Source organism: Ciconia boyciana, chromosome 7, assembly GCF_034638445.1.
Source record: "Ciconia boyciana chromosome 7, ASM3463844v1, whole genome shotgun sequence".
NCBI classification, from domain to species: domain Eukaryota; kingdom Metazoa; phylum Chordata; class Aves; order Ciconiiformes; family Ciconiidae; genus Ciconia; species Ciconia boyciana.
This window is the reverse complement of record NC_132940.1, coordinates 56,349,673-56,365,453: the sequence shown is the minus strand read 5'-3', so window position 1 is coordinate 56,365,453 and position 15,781 is coordinate 56,349,673. Positions and strand designations below refer to the sequence as shown.

Here is a 15,781-nt window from a genome sequence, read left to right as displayed (position 1 = left end):
GGGGTACAGCCCCTGGCCCAGGGGGGCCCCCTCCGCCAGCTGCAGCAGCGGCAGCAGCGGCAGCAGCATGAGGGGGACCAGGCGGACCCCGAGGAGAGCGCCCCGTGTCCTCTTTCCTCCTCGCTCCATCCCCGGGCGGGCAAAGGGGGGCAGGAGGGGGGGAGCCCCCGAAATGCCCGAGGCGGGTGAGGAGGGATGGATATATACGGTGCCCCCCGGGCGGTGGGAGGAGAGAGGGGCCGGGGGAGCACAAACAGGCGAGTTCATTAATGTCGCGCCAAGATGCCAGCTCGGGGCGGGGGGCGCGGGGGGGGCGCAGCCGGGGCCTCAATGCCGCCTTTGTTCGACGGGGCCTCCGGGCGGGCAGCATCAGACGGGCGCTGCGCTCCGGCGCTGCCCGCGGCCCTTGATCATTTTCACGCCAAACCCCGGCCGCGCCACCCTCCCTCCGGCGGGCCCCGGGCGGGGGCAGCGGGCGGGTGGGAACGCACCGGCGGCTGCGGGGCGCGGGGGGCCCGGGCCGGGCGTGGGAGACCCGCCGGGGGCTTCAAAGGCGGGCAGCGGGCCGGGAGCGGCCGGGCGGACATTGCGGGGGGGGGCGTGGGGATCCCTCTTTGTGTGCCAGCCCAAACCCGGGTGAACGGGGCACTGCACAGCCGGGCTGAGCACCGGCTGCCCCCGGGGACCCCCCCCACGGTGCCCCCCCAGCACCCCGTGTCCACACTAAGGCCGTTCTTCGCCTGGGGTGCAGGAGGGGGGACGCCCCCCGGGGGGGTGCCGGGGGCGCAGGTGGGGGCGAGGCAGGGGCTGCCTCTTGCTTTTCGGCAGCGGCAGGCAGCGAGCGGGCAGCAAGCGGGTGGCGTGCCCGGGTCTGGGGGGCAGCTTTGGCCCCTGGGAGAGGGGGGCCACACTCGCCTGCCCAGCTGCAGAGGGTCCCCCCAGTGTCTACAGTTTGGCTTGTCATTGTCCCTGCACTTTTGGGGTGCCCACACTGCCCTCCTGCCCCCATTGCCACCCTCCCATACCCATGGGCCCGGGCTCCGCTCCTTTAGCGGGGCAGGGTGCGGCCACATCCCCATCACCTTTTTGGGGCGCGGGGGGTGCCCGTGCCCCCATCTCTGTCCTGTTAGGGGCAGGGGTGCCCGGGTCCGCACCTCTGTCCCTGTTAGGGGCAGGAGGTGCCCGTGTCCCCCTGCCCATTTAGAGGTCTGGGGGTGCCGTGTCCCCATCCCCATTTGGGGACGGGGGTGCCCACGCCCTCCTCTCTCTCCTCCTTAGGGGGTGCCTCCCCGCCCCCCCCGTCCCCGTTGGGTGCAGGAGGTGCGCGTGTCCCCATCCCCATTTGGGGGCCGGGGGGGTGCTCGTGCCGCCACCCCCGTCCCCATTCGGGGCAGGGGCGCCTCCGTGCCCGCAGCCCCGGCCGTGCCGCGCTCCCCCCGGCCCCCGGCCCCGATGGTGCCAGCGGGGCGCGGACAATGCCGCTTCAGTGGCACATCAAAGGCGCGGCGCTGCCCGCGGCTGGCACGGCGACAGGCCCGCCGCAGATGAAAGCCCCGGCCCCGCCGGGCTCCCACCTCGGCCGCGGGGACACCGCGGGGGCACGCTGCGCCTCCGCCCCACGGGGGACGGCGGGGACGGGGGGGGGGGCAGCGCCATTCCACCGCGGGGAGCGGTCCCGCGCTCCGCCCCGGTGTCCCCGCACGGATCCCCCCACTCGTGTCACGGGCTTGCGCCGTGGGGGGTCAACCTCTCGGTGGACCGCGGGTGCCCAAGGCCGGCGTGAGGTTCACCCCCGGCCCCACCGTGCCCCCCCCCCGGCCCCGGTGCCGGTGCCAACCCCATTAACCTAATTGGCGAGGCGCTCGGCCGCCCCGGGCGACGGCGGCAGTGGGACCCCGGGGCCCGGGCAGATCCCAGCCCCGGCGGCGGGGAGGGAGGGAGGGAGGGAGGAACGGCGCCCCCGAGGGCCCCGATTGTCCGGTAATTGGCGCGGGCAGCCGAGCCCGGCCGGCACCGGCGAGGGGGGGCGCGGGGAGCGGGCACCGGGGGGGGCAGTACCGGGGTCCCTGGGAGCAGCCTGGGGGTGCCGGGTCGGTATCGGGGTGCTGGCCACAGGGCGACTCCGGCCGTTGGGGGGTCGGGGGCAGGGGACGTGTGGCGATGCAGGGGCGCGAGGGCCGGTTTTGGGGTGCCGGAAGGAGTGGGGTGAGTCTCGGGATTGGGGGTCAGTGCGGGGTACCAGGAGTGGGGAGACCCCGAGAGGGCCGGGGAGCGGGGGGATTTGGGGTGTGGGGTGACTCTGGGGCTGGGGAGTCACTATGGGGGTGGTGGGGTGGGACACCTCTGGGGTAGGGGGGCGGCGGGGGGGCCCACTGTGGGGGTACATTTGGGGCCGGGGGCTGTGGGCGGGGTCAACAAAGGGGCGGAGCTAGCCGGCAGGCTGGGGCGGGGTCTATATTGTTGGGCGGCCCCGGGGGCGGGGCGTACCCTCGGGGTTGGGGCGTGGCCTACTGGCAGGTTGGGGCGTGGTCTATCCGGCAGGGCGGGTCCGGAGGAGTGGCCTATCCGGCGGCTCGTGGGCGTGGTCAGCTGGGAGGGGCGGGGCTGGGGGCGGGGCACAGCGGGTCGGGCCCGGGTCGGCGGGCGGGGCCGGCGGGGGCCGGGGCCGGGGCCGGGGCCGGGGCCGGGCGCGTTTCGGGGCCGGCGGGGGCCGGGGCCGTGCCGGGCCATGGCGAGCTCGGAGCGGAGCGCGCTGCTCACGTACCGCCTGTGCGGCGGCTCGGGCGAGGAGGAGCGGGGCCGGGAGTGCGCCCGCGGCCGGGCCGCCGCCGCCCCCCGCAAGCTGCCAACCTTCCTGGGCGTCGTGGTGCCCACGCTGCTCTCCATGTTCAGCGTCGTCCTCTTCCTGCGCCTCGGTGAGTGCTGCTGCCCCCCCGGGCGTCCCCGCCTCCTCCCCCCTCCCCCCTGCCCCCCCCGGCCGCTGTCCGGGGCCCCCCGAGACTCACCAGCCCTGCCCGACACCCCCAGTCCGGGCCCCGTGTCCTCACGAGGCTCCCCGCTTCCGGAGCCCCCCGAGTCCGGAGCCCCCGTGCTCACCCCGAGCCCCCCAGTCTGGAGCCCCAGTATCCTCCCTTTGCTCTCCCAGTGCTCCCTCCCCCTCCTCCCAGTCTGATATCCCCGTGCTCCCCCCAGAGCTCCCCCAGTCTGGGTCCCCAGTGTCCTCCCAGTGCCCTCTCCCGAGCATCGCTCTCTGAAGTCCCAGTGCTCCCCTCCAGTGCTCACCCCGGTGCCCCAGTCGGGCCCCAGTGCCTTCCTAGTGCCCTCTGTGCAGCCCCCCAGTCTGGAGTCCCAGTGCCCTCTCAGTACCACCTCAGATCTCCCCCAAGCTGGGGTCCCAGTGCTGTGTGTCCTGGCCACTCCAGCCTAGGGCCCCAGGGCTCCTGCTGTACCCACAGGGCGGGAACTCGGTTAGGGACCTCAGTGCCCCCAGTAAGGGACCCCAGTCTGAAGCCCTAGTCTCCCTGGGGCGGGACCCCTGTGCCTTCCCAGTGCCTTCCCTAAGTGGGATCCCAGTGCCCTCGTGTCCCCCCATGCCCCAGTACTGGGACCCCACTGCTCCCCAGGCATCCCCCAGGGGCCGGGTTCCAGCACCCCCAGTATAGCACCCCAGTTGTCTCCCAGTTCCCACATGGTGTTCCCAGGGCAGGACCCCAGTGTCCCCCATCAGGCACCCAGCTGCCCCCCGGCTCTGTGCTCTTCAGAGGGCACAGATGGGGTCCCAGTCTGCTCCCAGTTTGGGTTATAAGTTTGTTACTGGGCAACCTGGGAGAACTAGGGGGGCAGCTGGGCATGGACCGGGGGAGGTGGCAGCCCTTTGGGGGGCCCTGGGGGGAGGAGATGCCCCAGCCCGGCCCGGGGCAGGCAGAGGCCCAGAGCAGGCAGCGTCTGCCCTGGTCCAGGAACAGGGAAGGCTTTTCCTCTTTCACTTTCCGCCCACAGTCAGCCCAGGGCGGGAGTTGGCTGCGTGCCCGGGGGGCCCGGTAGGCCCTGGGGGGATCTTGAGCCCCTTCCCCTGCCTGGGGGTCCCCCCGAGCTGTGGGCTGTGGGCACAGCTCTCCCCTGCCATCAATCACCCCCTTCCCACCCCCCTGCTTGGGGTCCTCGCACAGGCTCTGACCCCCCAACCCCTACCTCACAGCGGGCAATGGGGTCCCCCCGGCTCCCTGCCCGGGGGTGCGTTACCCCGGGGGGCCGTGGGGCTGGAAGGGAAGTGCGAGGGGAGGGGAGCTGCCGGGAAGAGAAACTGTCCCACCTGGGGAGGCCGTGGCTCCCCCCGGCAGCCCCTGCTTCAAACACCCCTCAGATCTCCAGGGTGAGCAGCCCCTCCTGCTTTCGGGGCACCCCTTTATTCCCCCCTTCCCTGCTTTTGGCACTTGGGCACCCTCCGGCCTTCCAGGGATCGCAGGGGTGTCCCCAAACCCAGCCTGTCTCCCCGAGGGGGCACCCTCCGGCCTTCCAGGGATCGCAGGGGTGTCCCCAAACCCAGCCTGTCTCCCCGAGGGCTCCTTGCAACGCCCATGCCCCGGCACCCCCCTCGCTGCCCGCAGGCATGGCTGTGGCCTGGCTTGCGGCTGAGATAGGGCATCTCCTTCCAGCCGAGGGCAGCCCCTTCCTGCCCGCGGTGCCGCCGGCTGAGCTCGCTTCCCGTCACCCCGGGCAGGGCCGCGGGGGCCTCTGGGTGCCCTGTCCCCGGGGGGGCTGGCTGGGGAGCAGTGCCCCGGCTGGCGGGGACGCCCTGGGGCTGCTTTTGCTTCCTGCTTTGCAGCGAGCAAGCGGGGCTGCGACGTGCAGGGACCCCATCAGCTCCGGGTGCCCGATCTGGGGTGCAAGGCACCCCCTGCCCACTGAGGGTGGCAGCAGGGCATGGGGGTCCCGGCACCCCCCCCGCAGTGCCCCGGGGCCCGGCAGGCAGCAGAGCCCCTGCCCTGTTTGTTTGCTTTTTGGGTGTACGCCTCTGAGCTGCCTGTGCCCAGAGTGCGCCCGGGCCTGATCCTGGCACAGCAGGAGGGTGGAGATGCCCTGAGGTGGGGGGCACCGGCTGGGCTGGCCCCGGGTGCTGCTGCGGGTGGGAGGTGGCAGCACCCTGGGGTGGGGACATCCCCACCCTGGCAGGGAAGGGGGTGGCATGTTTGGGGGGAGCTGAGGGCAGGGGGATGGGAGCAGCCCATGTGCCTCTGTGAGGATGAGGTCTGGGGGTTGGCTGTGCCCGGGGACCCTCTCTGGGGGGTGGTCCGTGCACAGCTAATGGGCACACCGGCCTCTCCCCCATCCTCGGCAGGGTTTGTGGTGGGCCATGCCGGCTTGTACCAAGCCCTGGCCATGTTCGCGGTGTCATACTTCATCATCGGCATGACGGTGCTGTCCGTGTGTGCCATTGCCACCAACGGGGCGCTGGATGCTGGAGGAGCCTACTGTATCCTTTGCTGTGGGAGCTGCTGGGGCAGGGCATGTGCGCCAAAATTGGGTGACCACCCAACATCCTTGGGGGGCCACACTGGGGCTGTGACCCCCCTGGCCTGGGAGGGAGGGGTGGAGGCACCCAGTGGTGGTTTGGGCTGCTGGCATCTTCCCTTGACTTGAGCAAGATATGATCAGCCGTGCCCTGGGCCCGGAGTTCGGGGGCAGCATCGGGATCATGTTTTTCCTGGCCAACGTGTGTGGCAGTGCCCTCTATGTGCTGGGGCTGGTGGAGGCGGTGGTGGACAGCTTTGGGATCCCGCCTGGTGAGTACCCCCGTGTGTGGTGGCAGGGGATAGCGGGTGTCCCTTACCCGAGTAGCCCTAAAGTCCTGCCAGGTGTGCCAAGCACCATGCCCGGCATAGCCGGCATGACTCGCCCAGCCCTCTGGCCGGTGAGTTGGTGCCTGTCATGCCTGGCACAACGCCGGTGGCTCTCAGCTCCCAGTGATGCCCCCTCTGAGCCCCGCTGATCCTGGCTTCTCTCTGCCCAGGGCAAAAAGTGGGCACAGGCGTCCACGTCCTGCCTCAGAGCTACTGGTACGAGCTGCTCTACGGCACTGTGCTGCTGGCCCTCTGCCTCCTCGTGTGCCTTGTGGGCGCCTCCATCTATGCCAAGGCCACCTTCCTCATCTTCCTCATCGTTGCGGGTGTCCTGGGCACCATCCTCGTCAGCTTCTTCGCTACACGGCCCCTTGGGGTGCCCATCCGCCTGCCCTACTTCAACGGCTCTGAGACCGAGAACGGCTCCTTCACCGGCTTCTCACTTGCCACCCTGCGAGACAACCTGGGCGGTGAGGAGCGGCTCTCCCCACCCTGCCCACCGTACCCACCGTGGCACCTGCGCCCCGGGGAGGGGTGACACTGGCACCTCCACGTCGGTAGGGGCTCACCAGAGGGTGGGGGGAGCTTGCAGGTGCCGTGGGGTGGTTTCTCCCGTGGTTAGCCTATGGGGACATTGAGGAGAGGGTATATGGTGGGGCTATGCCGCCCCGGACAGCCTGTCACAGTCTGTGCCCGTGTGTCCTGCAGGCGGGTATGCGGTGGACTACACCACTGGGCAGATGATGAGCTTCAGCTCCGTCTTCGCAGTGATGTTCAATGGCTGCACTGGCATCATGGCAGGCTCCAACATGTCAGGTATGGGCAGGGGGTGCTGGGCTGGGTGGCACCAGGAGCAGGAGCTGAGGCTGGAGGAGAGCAGGGGGGAGCTGTGCCAGTGGGCACTAATGCTGCCTGCTCCTGCCCACAGGGGACCTGAAGCGCCCGAGCTACTCCATCCCACGGGGCACCATCTCTGCCGTGCTCTTCACCTACCTCGTCTACAACCTGCTGGCTTTCCTCATGTGTGCCACCTGCAACAGGTACGGCCACCCGTCCCCTCACTGGGGCCATCATGCCAGGGTGTGCCCAGTGCCAGGGCATGCTGGCCCGAGCCGAGGCGGGTGCCAGCCTGTGCACGTCCCTCTCCAGGACCCTCCTGCAGAAAGACTATGGCTTCCTGCGTGACATCAGTATCTTCCCACCCCTGGTCACGGTGGGCATCTATGCTGCCACCCTCTCTGCGGCCATGAGCAACCTCATCGGGGCGTCCCGCATCCTCTACGCCCTGGCCCGGGATGATCTCTTTGGTGAGTGCCCGAAGCGCGCCGGCACCTGCCAGACCCCACCCGGCACGTTGTCCGTGCGAGGGACCAGCCCTGGCACTAGGGAACCCTCTTGCTGGTGTGGGGCTGATGTTTTTATGGGTTGGTGTGTGCCCACTTGGGTCACCTGCGTGCCCTGGCATTTGCCCACACCTCAGCACTCAGGGTGGAGACAGGACTCCTGGCTGGTGGCCAAGCCTGTTGGTGCCCACCCGGGTGCCCCAGCCCAACCTTCCTGCTCTGGCTGCAGGTCGGGCGCTGGCGCTGGCCAAGAAGACATCTGCGAGTGGGAACCCTGTGATGGCAGTGATCCTCTCCTGGCTGGTGGTACAGGTGAGTTTGACGGTGATGTTCCTTTCCCAGCCCTGCCGGGTGAAGGTGGGCTGGCGCCTGGGCTGGGTGTCATGGAGCCTGGCACATCCCCCTGCCCCTGGGTATATCCCTGCCCCAGGTGTCTTGCTGCGGCTGTGTCCTTCCCTCCCTGAGCCCATAAATGAAGGATAAATCACAGCAGGGGGCAGGAATTCGTGCCCGTGTGGCAGTTGCCCGTACCCTTTCCTGGCACACTGCTGTGGCATGCCCCAGGCTCGGCAGGGCTGGCTTGGGCACACACCGGGAGTGTCATCCCGGGGGGCGCGTTCACCCTGTGCCCCCCGTGCCATGCTCTCTGCAGTTGGTGCTCTTCTCTGGGAAGCTCAACACCATCGCGGGGGTCGTGACCACCTTCTTCCTCCTGGTTTATGCCACCGTCAACCTGGCCTGCCTGGCACTGGAGTGGGCATCGGCCCCCAACTTCAGGTACCTGCTGGAACAGGGGAGGGAGGCTGCGCTCAGATGTTGGGCTGGCACCTGTCCGTCCATCCGTCTGTCTGCGGTTACCCTCCCATCCCTGTGCCTGCTGCTGAGCACCCCTCTCCTGGGCGTTAAGAGGGGCAAAGACACCGCCATCCCTCAGGAGGGAGAAGGGGCCAGGTCCCGGCGTGGCACTGTCTTGGCACAGTCCCCACGCCCTGGCACCGCTTTGCTGAGCGGGTACAGATAAATCCAGCACCACCGGGTACCACCCGCCCCCTCCCCTTAGGCTTTCCGGAGGTAATTTATAGCCTGTGCCCGCCCGGCATCCCCCGGGCCGCTTGCCAAGCGGTGATGGAGCCCACTTTCCATTAGCGCTAATTAAACTAACGGGGAAGGGGGAAGGAGGGAGGGGGATCCTGGGTGGGGGGAGGAGAAGATCTTCCAGGAAGGAGGATTGTGCATGGCAGGCAGCCCCAGCCTGGGGTGGGGGTTGTGGGGTACCCTGGCATGGGACTGGCCTGGCAGGGCTGCCCAAATCTGGGGGGGCACAGCCTGGTGGCTGGGGGAAGCCTCATTTCCCTCCTGGGTGATGCCTGCTGCCCTTGGTGCAGGGTGCTGTGCTTCCAAAGCAGGGAGAGTCCCCCAGGTGAGACAGAGGCGATGCCCGAGCAGGGCTGGGTGGCACTGCCCGGCGAGCTCCCAGAGTACCCTATTCCCAAGGGAGAGCTGGTGTCTGTGCCAGGCTGGGGCTTGGCCCCCCCCAGCTGCTCCCGTGGCCAGGCACGGATGGGGCAGGATCGGTGTCTGGGGGGAAGGCTGCTGGGGTGGCTGGCGACGATTCCCTTGCCCACCCCACATCTGGTGGCCCCCCCCTCTCCACACTGAGGTCTCCATCAAGCGCAGCGGAAAAGGATTTTAATTACCTTTCAGGAAAAACAACAATTAGAGAAAATAACAGCTTCTTGCCTCCCTGCCTCCGCCTCCGCCTCCCTGCGCCAGGCTGAGCGGGTGTCGTGGCCGCCGGCGCTGCCACACGCTGCCCGACACTACCTGGCCCCCCGGCCGTGCCAGGGCAGTGCCAGCCCCATAACCATCATTACCCCTGTTTGCCAGGGGCTGGCAGCAAGGGGCTGCCCGATGCCGTGGGGGGTACCATCTCCCCCCTGTGCCCTCTCCTGCAGGCATCTGCGATGCCTGACATGCCCTGGGCTGGCACAGCGGGGTTTGCTGGGGGTGGCTGGTTGGCACCTTGGCACAGCCCCCCTTGCCGTGCCCACCTTGCAGCTGTCACGGGGGCCACATGGTAGCGGGTGTCCCCTTCTCCCTGCTCCAGGCCCACCTTCCGGTACTTCACCTGGCATACGTGCCTGCTGGGCATCGCGGGCTGCTGCGTCATGATGTTCCTCATCAGCCCTGTGTCAGCCTCGGCGAGCCTGGGCTTCCTCCTCCTCCTCCTCCTTGCTCTCCACTACCTCTCGCCCAGCAGCACCTGGGGCTACATCAGTCAGGCCCTCATCTTCCACCAGGTGAGCTCTGTCCTCCGCTGTCCCCTCATGGAGTGGAGAGCTGGTGTCCCCGTGTCAGCTTCATCCCAGCCAGTGTGTCCTCGGGGCTGGCATCCCCATGGGTGGTTCGTTGAAGGAAGGAGGGTTCCTCACCTGTTACCCTTCCTCCCTTCCTCCCGCCAGGTGCGGAAGTACCTGCTGATGCTGGACGTCCGGAAGGATCATGTCAAGTTCTGGCGCCCGCAGATGCTGCTGATGGTGCAGAATCCACGGGGCAGCGCCCGCCTCATCGACTTCGTCAACGACCTCAAGAAGAGTGGCCTCTACGTCCTGGGCCACGTTGAGCTGCAGGACTTGGGTGAGGGTCTGTCCTGTCCCTGGCGCTGGTGGCTTCTGCCCCTTGCTGTGGTGCTGGGGGGTTCCCAGAGTCCATGGGGTGCCACCACTACCCAGCTCCTGGCTGGGTAGGGTGGGCATAGCGGGGGAATGTCAGCACTTTGGGCACACGTGGGGCACCTTGGACTTGGCACGGTGTGGGGGACGTAGGTGGCTTGTGTCTGTCCCACGCCTCCTGTGCACACATGTGCTTGCACACACATCCTGCATGCTTGCACATGCGTGTGCTCAAGTATTCGTCCCTACACATGTGCTTGGGGCTCCTGCATGTGTCGGCGCTGGTGTGCACACATGGCATGTGCCACCCAGGCTCCTCTGGGCCCCCACACGGCATGGTCCCATTGCACGGGTCGATGCCTGCGCACACCCAGCACAGGCGTGGGCACGCACTCGGCACAGCCTTGCACATGTGTGTGCCTGTGTCCATCCTCACCTCATGCCTGCCGCTGTGCATCCATGTGCTTCAGGTGTGTTTGCACCCCGGCGTGTGTTGGTTTGCACACGTGTGCTCCCTGGCACATGCCGTGGCTGTCCCCATCCCCGCCCCAGCGGATGCACGGGCTCTGCTCCCCCCCCCCCCCACCGTTGCCGTGGTGACTAATGGCCTGAAATTGGGGAGGGGGGATGGGGCTGCCTTGGTATTTTTTATATATTTATGTATAATTTCATATCTCCGGCTGGAAGCACCTGCTTCCACCCTCCCTGTCTCGTGGGTGCTGGGGTGGGCGCGGGGGTTGGCACTGGTTTTGCAGGTGGTGTGCTGTGGGGACACCAAGGTGAGCTCCCGGTATGGGGTGCCCAACCCCCAATGCTGTTCTCGCTCCCCACCCAGACGCGCTGCCCTCAGACCCGCTGCAGCCCCAGCAGGACTCGTGGCTGAGCTTGGTGGACAAGCTGAACGTCAAGGCCTTCGTCAGCCTCACCCTCGCACCCTCGGTGCGGCACGGTGTCCGGCAGCTCCTCTTCACCTCTGGCCTCGGTAAGTGGCACCTGCGTGAGGGTCCACCCCACTGCCGCTATGGCGTGAGAAGTGCCAGGGAGTTTGGAGGCACCTGGGTGGGTGATGCCAGAGCCAGGTTGGGCCTTGGAGGCATCTGGGGCGAGCAATGCTGAAGCCAAGTTGGGGCTTGGAGGCATCTGTGTTAGCAGTGTTGAGGGGCTTGAAGACACCTGGATGGCCAAGGGCAAGGGGGTTGGAAGCACCTGGTTTGGGCAGCGCCAAAGCCAAGATGGAGTTTGGAGAGGTGTTGGGTGGGCAATGCCAAAGCCAAGCTGGGTCCTGGAGGCACCTGGGTGCACGATGCTGAGAGGTCCGGAATCACCAGGGTGAGCAGTCCCAAAGCCAAGCTGGGGCTTGTTGGCACCTGCAGTGCCAGAAGGGCTGGTGGGGGCCCTCCACCTCTGCTCAGCCGGCCCGGTGCGGTCTCTCCGGCAGGTGGGATGCGCCCCAACACCCTGGTGCTGGGCTTCTACGACAACGCGGCACCGCAGGACGGGCTGGCCCGGCACCCCGCCTTCACCAGCACCCGCGAAGAGGTCCCCCTGGGCTTCCCCCCACTGCGGGCACCCGCCGCACCCAAGCTGCTGTCGGCCCGGGAGTACGTGGGCATCGTGGCTGACGCCCTGAAGATGCTTCGCAATGTCCTGCTGGCCCGGCAGCTGGAGAGCCTGGACAAGGCCTGGGAGCTGCGGCGGACCGCCAGCCCCCCGCCCACCATCCACGTCTGGCCCGTCAACCTGCTGCGGCCCGACAGCGCCCGCTACGCCGACACCTGCAGCCTCTTCCTGCTGCAGATGGCCTGCGTCCTCAACATGGCGCGGGCCTGGCGCCGGGCCCGCCTGCGCCTCTTCCTCTGCGTGGAGGCGGGGGCCATGCCCCATGCCCAGGAGGAGAAGCTGCGCCAGCTCCTCAAGGACTTGCGCATCCAGGCCCAGATCCAGCTGGTGCCCTGGGATGCCGTCACCCGCCTGCACTGGCAGACCCGACGGGGACCCCCGGGGGGGCCGGCGCCTGCCGGGGCAGCGGAAGAGGAGGATGAAGGGGCCGTGAACTTCCCGGCCAACACCACCCAAGTGTCGGATGAGTACGTCTGTGCCGCCAACAAACTCGTCCTGGAGCAGAGCCCCGCGCCGGCCGTGCGCTTCCTCTACCTGCCGCGGCCGCCGGCCGACACCAGCCTCTACCCGCTCTACCTGCACCAGCTGGAGCTGCTCACCCGTGGGCTGGGCCCCACCGTGTTGGTGCACGGGGTGAGTGCCGTCACCAGCACCCAGCTCTAGGTCACCCCCCGGCTTCCCCTGCCGCTCCCTGTGCCCTCATTCGCCCAGTGCCTTCAGCAGCCCGAGCCTGGGGTTGTCCCCAGCCCCGGTGTCCCCACCGCGGCACGCAGGGAGGGGTCGGCGGCTGGGTGTGTGTGTGGGGGGTGTTTTTTGGAGGGGTGTCTCCTGCAGAGTATTAAAGCTGCCCTGGCAGGATCTGGGCACAGCCCTGGCACCGGCCGCGCAGCACGGTGCATTCACAGTGCCTTTTCTTTGGGGTGGAGGTGGGGGATAGCAGGGTCCCAAGGGGGGTCAAGCACCGGGTGCCCCAGTTGGCTGCTGGGAGCACCCTGCACCCCCCCTTCCCCGTCCTTCCCCCCCTCCTGCAGCCCCCAGCCTCTCCTCTGCCGGCTCCTCCGGGCACCCAGCCAGCAGCGGGGATTGATTAAAGGCAGCCTCGACCTTGGTGCCCCGGCTCCCCGCCATCCTCCCTGCCTTTCATTAGGAAAAATTAAATGGGAAGGGGTGGGGGAGGGGAGCCTGGACGCCTGGGTTCCCTGCGTGAGGCTGTGGGGGGGGGAGCAGCCGGGTGCTGGCCCTAATGTCTGCGGGCTGTGGCACCCCAGATCTATCTTGCTCAGCACCCCTGGTGCTGCTGGGTGGGGGCACCCAGATGCTTTAATCAGTAGGGGCCCCCCCCATGGGGTCTGAGCCCCTCGTCCTGTCAGGGAGGGGGAAAATGATATGGGGGTGGGGTGGCCTCCCCCGGACACCTGGGTCCCCTGGCCTTGCTCTGGGACCTGTCTTACGGGGCATCACCACCTCCCCATAATGATCTGTATGGGGGAGCTGGCATTGCCCCCTGCCCCCCGCTTATTCATTAGAGGAGGGCAGGAAATTGCCTGGGTGCTGGGTGATAAATCCATCAGGTGCCTGGCAGGCGGGCAGCACGCCCGGCCCTTGCCTGATGGATCGCTTCCTATTAGCCCCGGCACAGGGGGGGCTGCTCCGGGCCAGGCTGGGCTCCAGTGGGGGGGACAAGTGTGGCACTGCTGCCTGCACCCGCTCTCGCCAAGCCTGACACTGCCAGCTGGCAGCTCGGCTCGGCTGGAGGGCTGGAAAAACCCAGGTGGCTGGGTGCTGCTGGGGGGAAAGAATGGGGTGTGGGGGGGGGTTCCTCCCCACATTTTGCAGTGGGCTGTGCCCAAATTTGTGCCCAAATCCCCACCCTGGCAGGTGGGCAGGGGGCTAGGGCTGGCTTTGCTCCCCGCCACGGGAGGTGGGTGCCGCGGGGTGGGCACCGCATGGCCTGCGGGGTTTATTTACAAACAGGCGGGAGCTGGCACAGGGCAGCCGGGCACCAGCGGGACCCGGCGGCCTATAATGTTAATTATCACCACGTAATTAAAAGCCCATAAAAAGCCTCACACTTCATTAAATTAAAGCTTCCCTGCACCGTGCCGACGGGCTCCAGCAGAGTTAACCTTGGCCGTGCCAGGCACCAGCTCCGCTGCAGCTGGGGACCCGAGGCCGGGGGTGTACAGCCCCCCACTGCATTGTAGGGGAGTGCAGCATTGCACGTGCATGGGCACCGTCCCCAACATCATTCATCACCCCTGGGCCACGTGTGCCTGGGCACATGTGGGGAGCACACCCGGCTGCAAACACGGTGTCACACACACAGGGATGCTGTCTCAGTCGGAGATGCCCACACGGCATCGCATGGATGTGTGTGCCCATGCCACCCCTGCAGACATGCCGTCGCACGCACCGGGATGTGGGCAGGGGGCTGACACGGGCATACACGTGCACACCCAGATGTGCACACACAGCGTCCACAGCCACTGCAAAGGCAGCATTGCACGCCGGCACAGCAGCTCCGGCACACCAGCTCTGGCGCACAACGCCCACACGGCACACACCTACACAAACAACATTTCTTCTTCCCTCCTAACATACAGACAAACAGACACACAGCCTGCGTCTTCTCCAGGCTCCCACCCATCGCCACCGGTGTCTGGAGAGGTGGTGGGCTGTGGGGAGAGCACCCATCTCTGCCTGTCCCCTCTGTGCCTCAGTTTCCCCAAGAGCTGGGCTGTGCCGGGGGGAAGAGTGGTGCATGGGGGACCCCCAAACCCTCCTGGCAGCTGGGTGCCCTGGGTCAGGGGTGCTGTGCTGAGATCTGGGGTGATACAAAGTGGGGGCGGGGGGCCAGCGCACAAGGAGGGGCACATATGCACGGGGTCAGGGTGTGTGTATGCGTTAAGGGGGGATATGCATGGACTAGGAGTGTGTGTGTGTGTGTGCGCGCACACAGAAGGGGGGTGCTGTGCGGGGGGGGGTGTACGTGCACAAGGGGGTGCATGCATGTGCACAAGGGGTGTCTATATGTGCACATGTATTGGGGTGTATATATACCCACCCCTAGGTGTGATGCGCACACAGAGCTCAAGGGCGGGGGGGCCCAGGGGAGCGCACACACCTGTGAACACAGGGTGTGCAAACTGGCACACGCGTGTGCCCAGCACCCCTGGGCACTGCTGCCGAGCGGGGCTGCGGGCAGGGGCCGGCTGGGGGGTTGCGGGGGGCAGGCGCCGGCGGGTGCCCGTGCCCTGGCCCCGCGGGGGTGGGCAGCCAACGGGGCCTCGGCTATTTCTTGGAAATTTTGCAGCATTCATTTCAGTGCAAATAAAAGCTGTCATTGCTGGAGAAATGATACTGATCGGGGTCTGAAAAGACAGCAAATTACCCGCCTGAAAATGCACCGCTGGAAAAAAATGCATATTAAACACACAAAAAGGCACTTTGCCATCAGCCGCGCTTCCCCCGCCGCTCCAGAATAACCACACTTTACATAATTCTCCCTCTCCACCTCCGAATTAATTTCGCAGACAGAGGCAGAGGCAACCCTCTGACAATAGCGGAGGGGAGACATGGTGGCGGCGGGGGGGAGCGGGGCCAGGGTCTGCTGGGGAGGCGCCTGGCTCCGGGCTGGGGGTGTGGTGGGTAACAGGGTGCTTAGGGTTGGGGCTGGGGGGGACCGAAGGGTCTGGGGGGACTGAGGGGTTTGGGAGGGTTGGGTCCAGGAGTGAGGGTTGTGGGTGCTGGGTGGATGCGCCCAGCTGTGGGTGGAGTGCTGCTGTCCTTCCCCTCTTGGGTGCTCAGGATGGGGTCCCTTGGGGTGGGGTTTGTGGAGTGATGCCCACCCCAGCTGGCACGTCTTGGGCCAAATGTTTCCTACGAGGGACTAACCCTCACTCCCTAACACCGGGGTGGGCCCGTCGTGCCCACCCCAGAGCCTGGCACCCTCTCTGGAGGCAGGCAGGCCCTGGTGGGGTGCACATACCCAGCATGGTGGGTATGCACCCCCCTGCCTCACTCTCCCACTCGCAGTGCCAGGCATGTAGGTGCACCCACGGGGCACTGCGAGGTCGTGCTGCCCACCCAGGTTGACACCCCCAAACTAGCATCCCTCTAAGAAACCCCCCAGGAACCTGCCCCACCAGGCATGAGGGCACCATGCCCAGCACCCCAGCACTGCCAAGGGGGAGCAGCGGGTGCAGTGGGGGGTCCAGCAGCGATGGCAGGGGAGTTTGGCTGGCCGGGTGCTCGGCACCGAGGGGCTGGCAGAGGGGAGGGTGGGTGGTGGAGGTTGGCACTGTGC

At 67.5% G+C, this 15,781-nt stretch overlaps 1 protein-coding gene across 1 annotated transcript; it reads left to right on the top strand.

The window, feature by feature from the left end:
• Positions 1–2,657: 2,657 nt before the first annotated feature.
• Positions 2,658–14,298, top strand: SLC12A9 (solute carrier family 12 member 9). Its single transcript, XM_072867937.1, has 13 exons — positions 2,658–2,915; positions 5,339–5,473; positions 5,646–5,783; positions 6,011–6,310; positions 6,549–6,656; positions 6,769–6,880; positions 6,990–7,147; positions 7,413–7,495; positions 7,836–7,960; positions 9,291–9,483; positions 9,646–9,820; positions 10,691–10,837; positions 11,294–14,298. Exons 1-13 carry the CDS (start codon positions 2,729–2,731, stop codon positions 12,136–12,138), a joined length of 2,706 nt encoding a protein of 901 aa, XP_072724038.1. The 5' UTR covers positions 2,658–2,728; the 3' UTR covers positions 12,139–14,298.
• Positions 14,299–15,781: the final 1,483 nt, after the last annotated feature.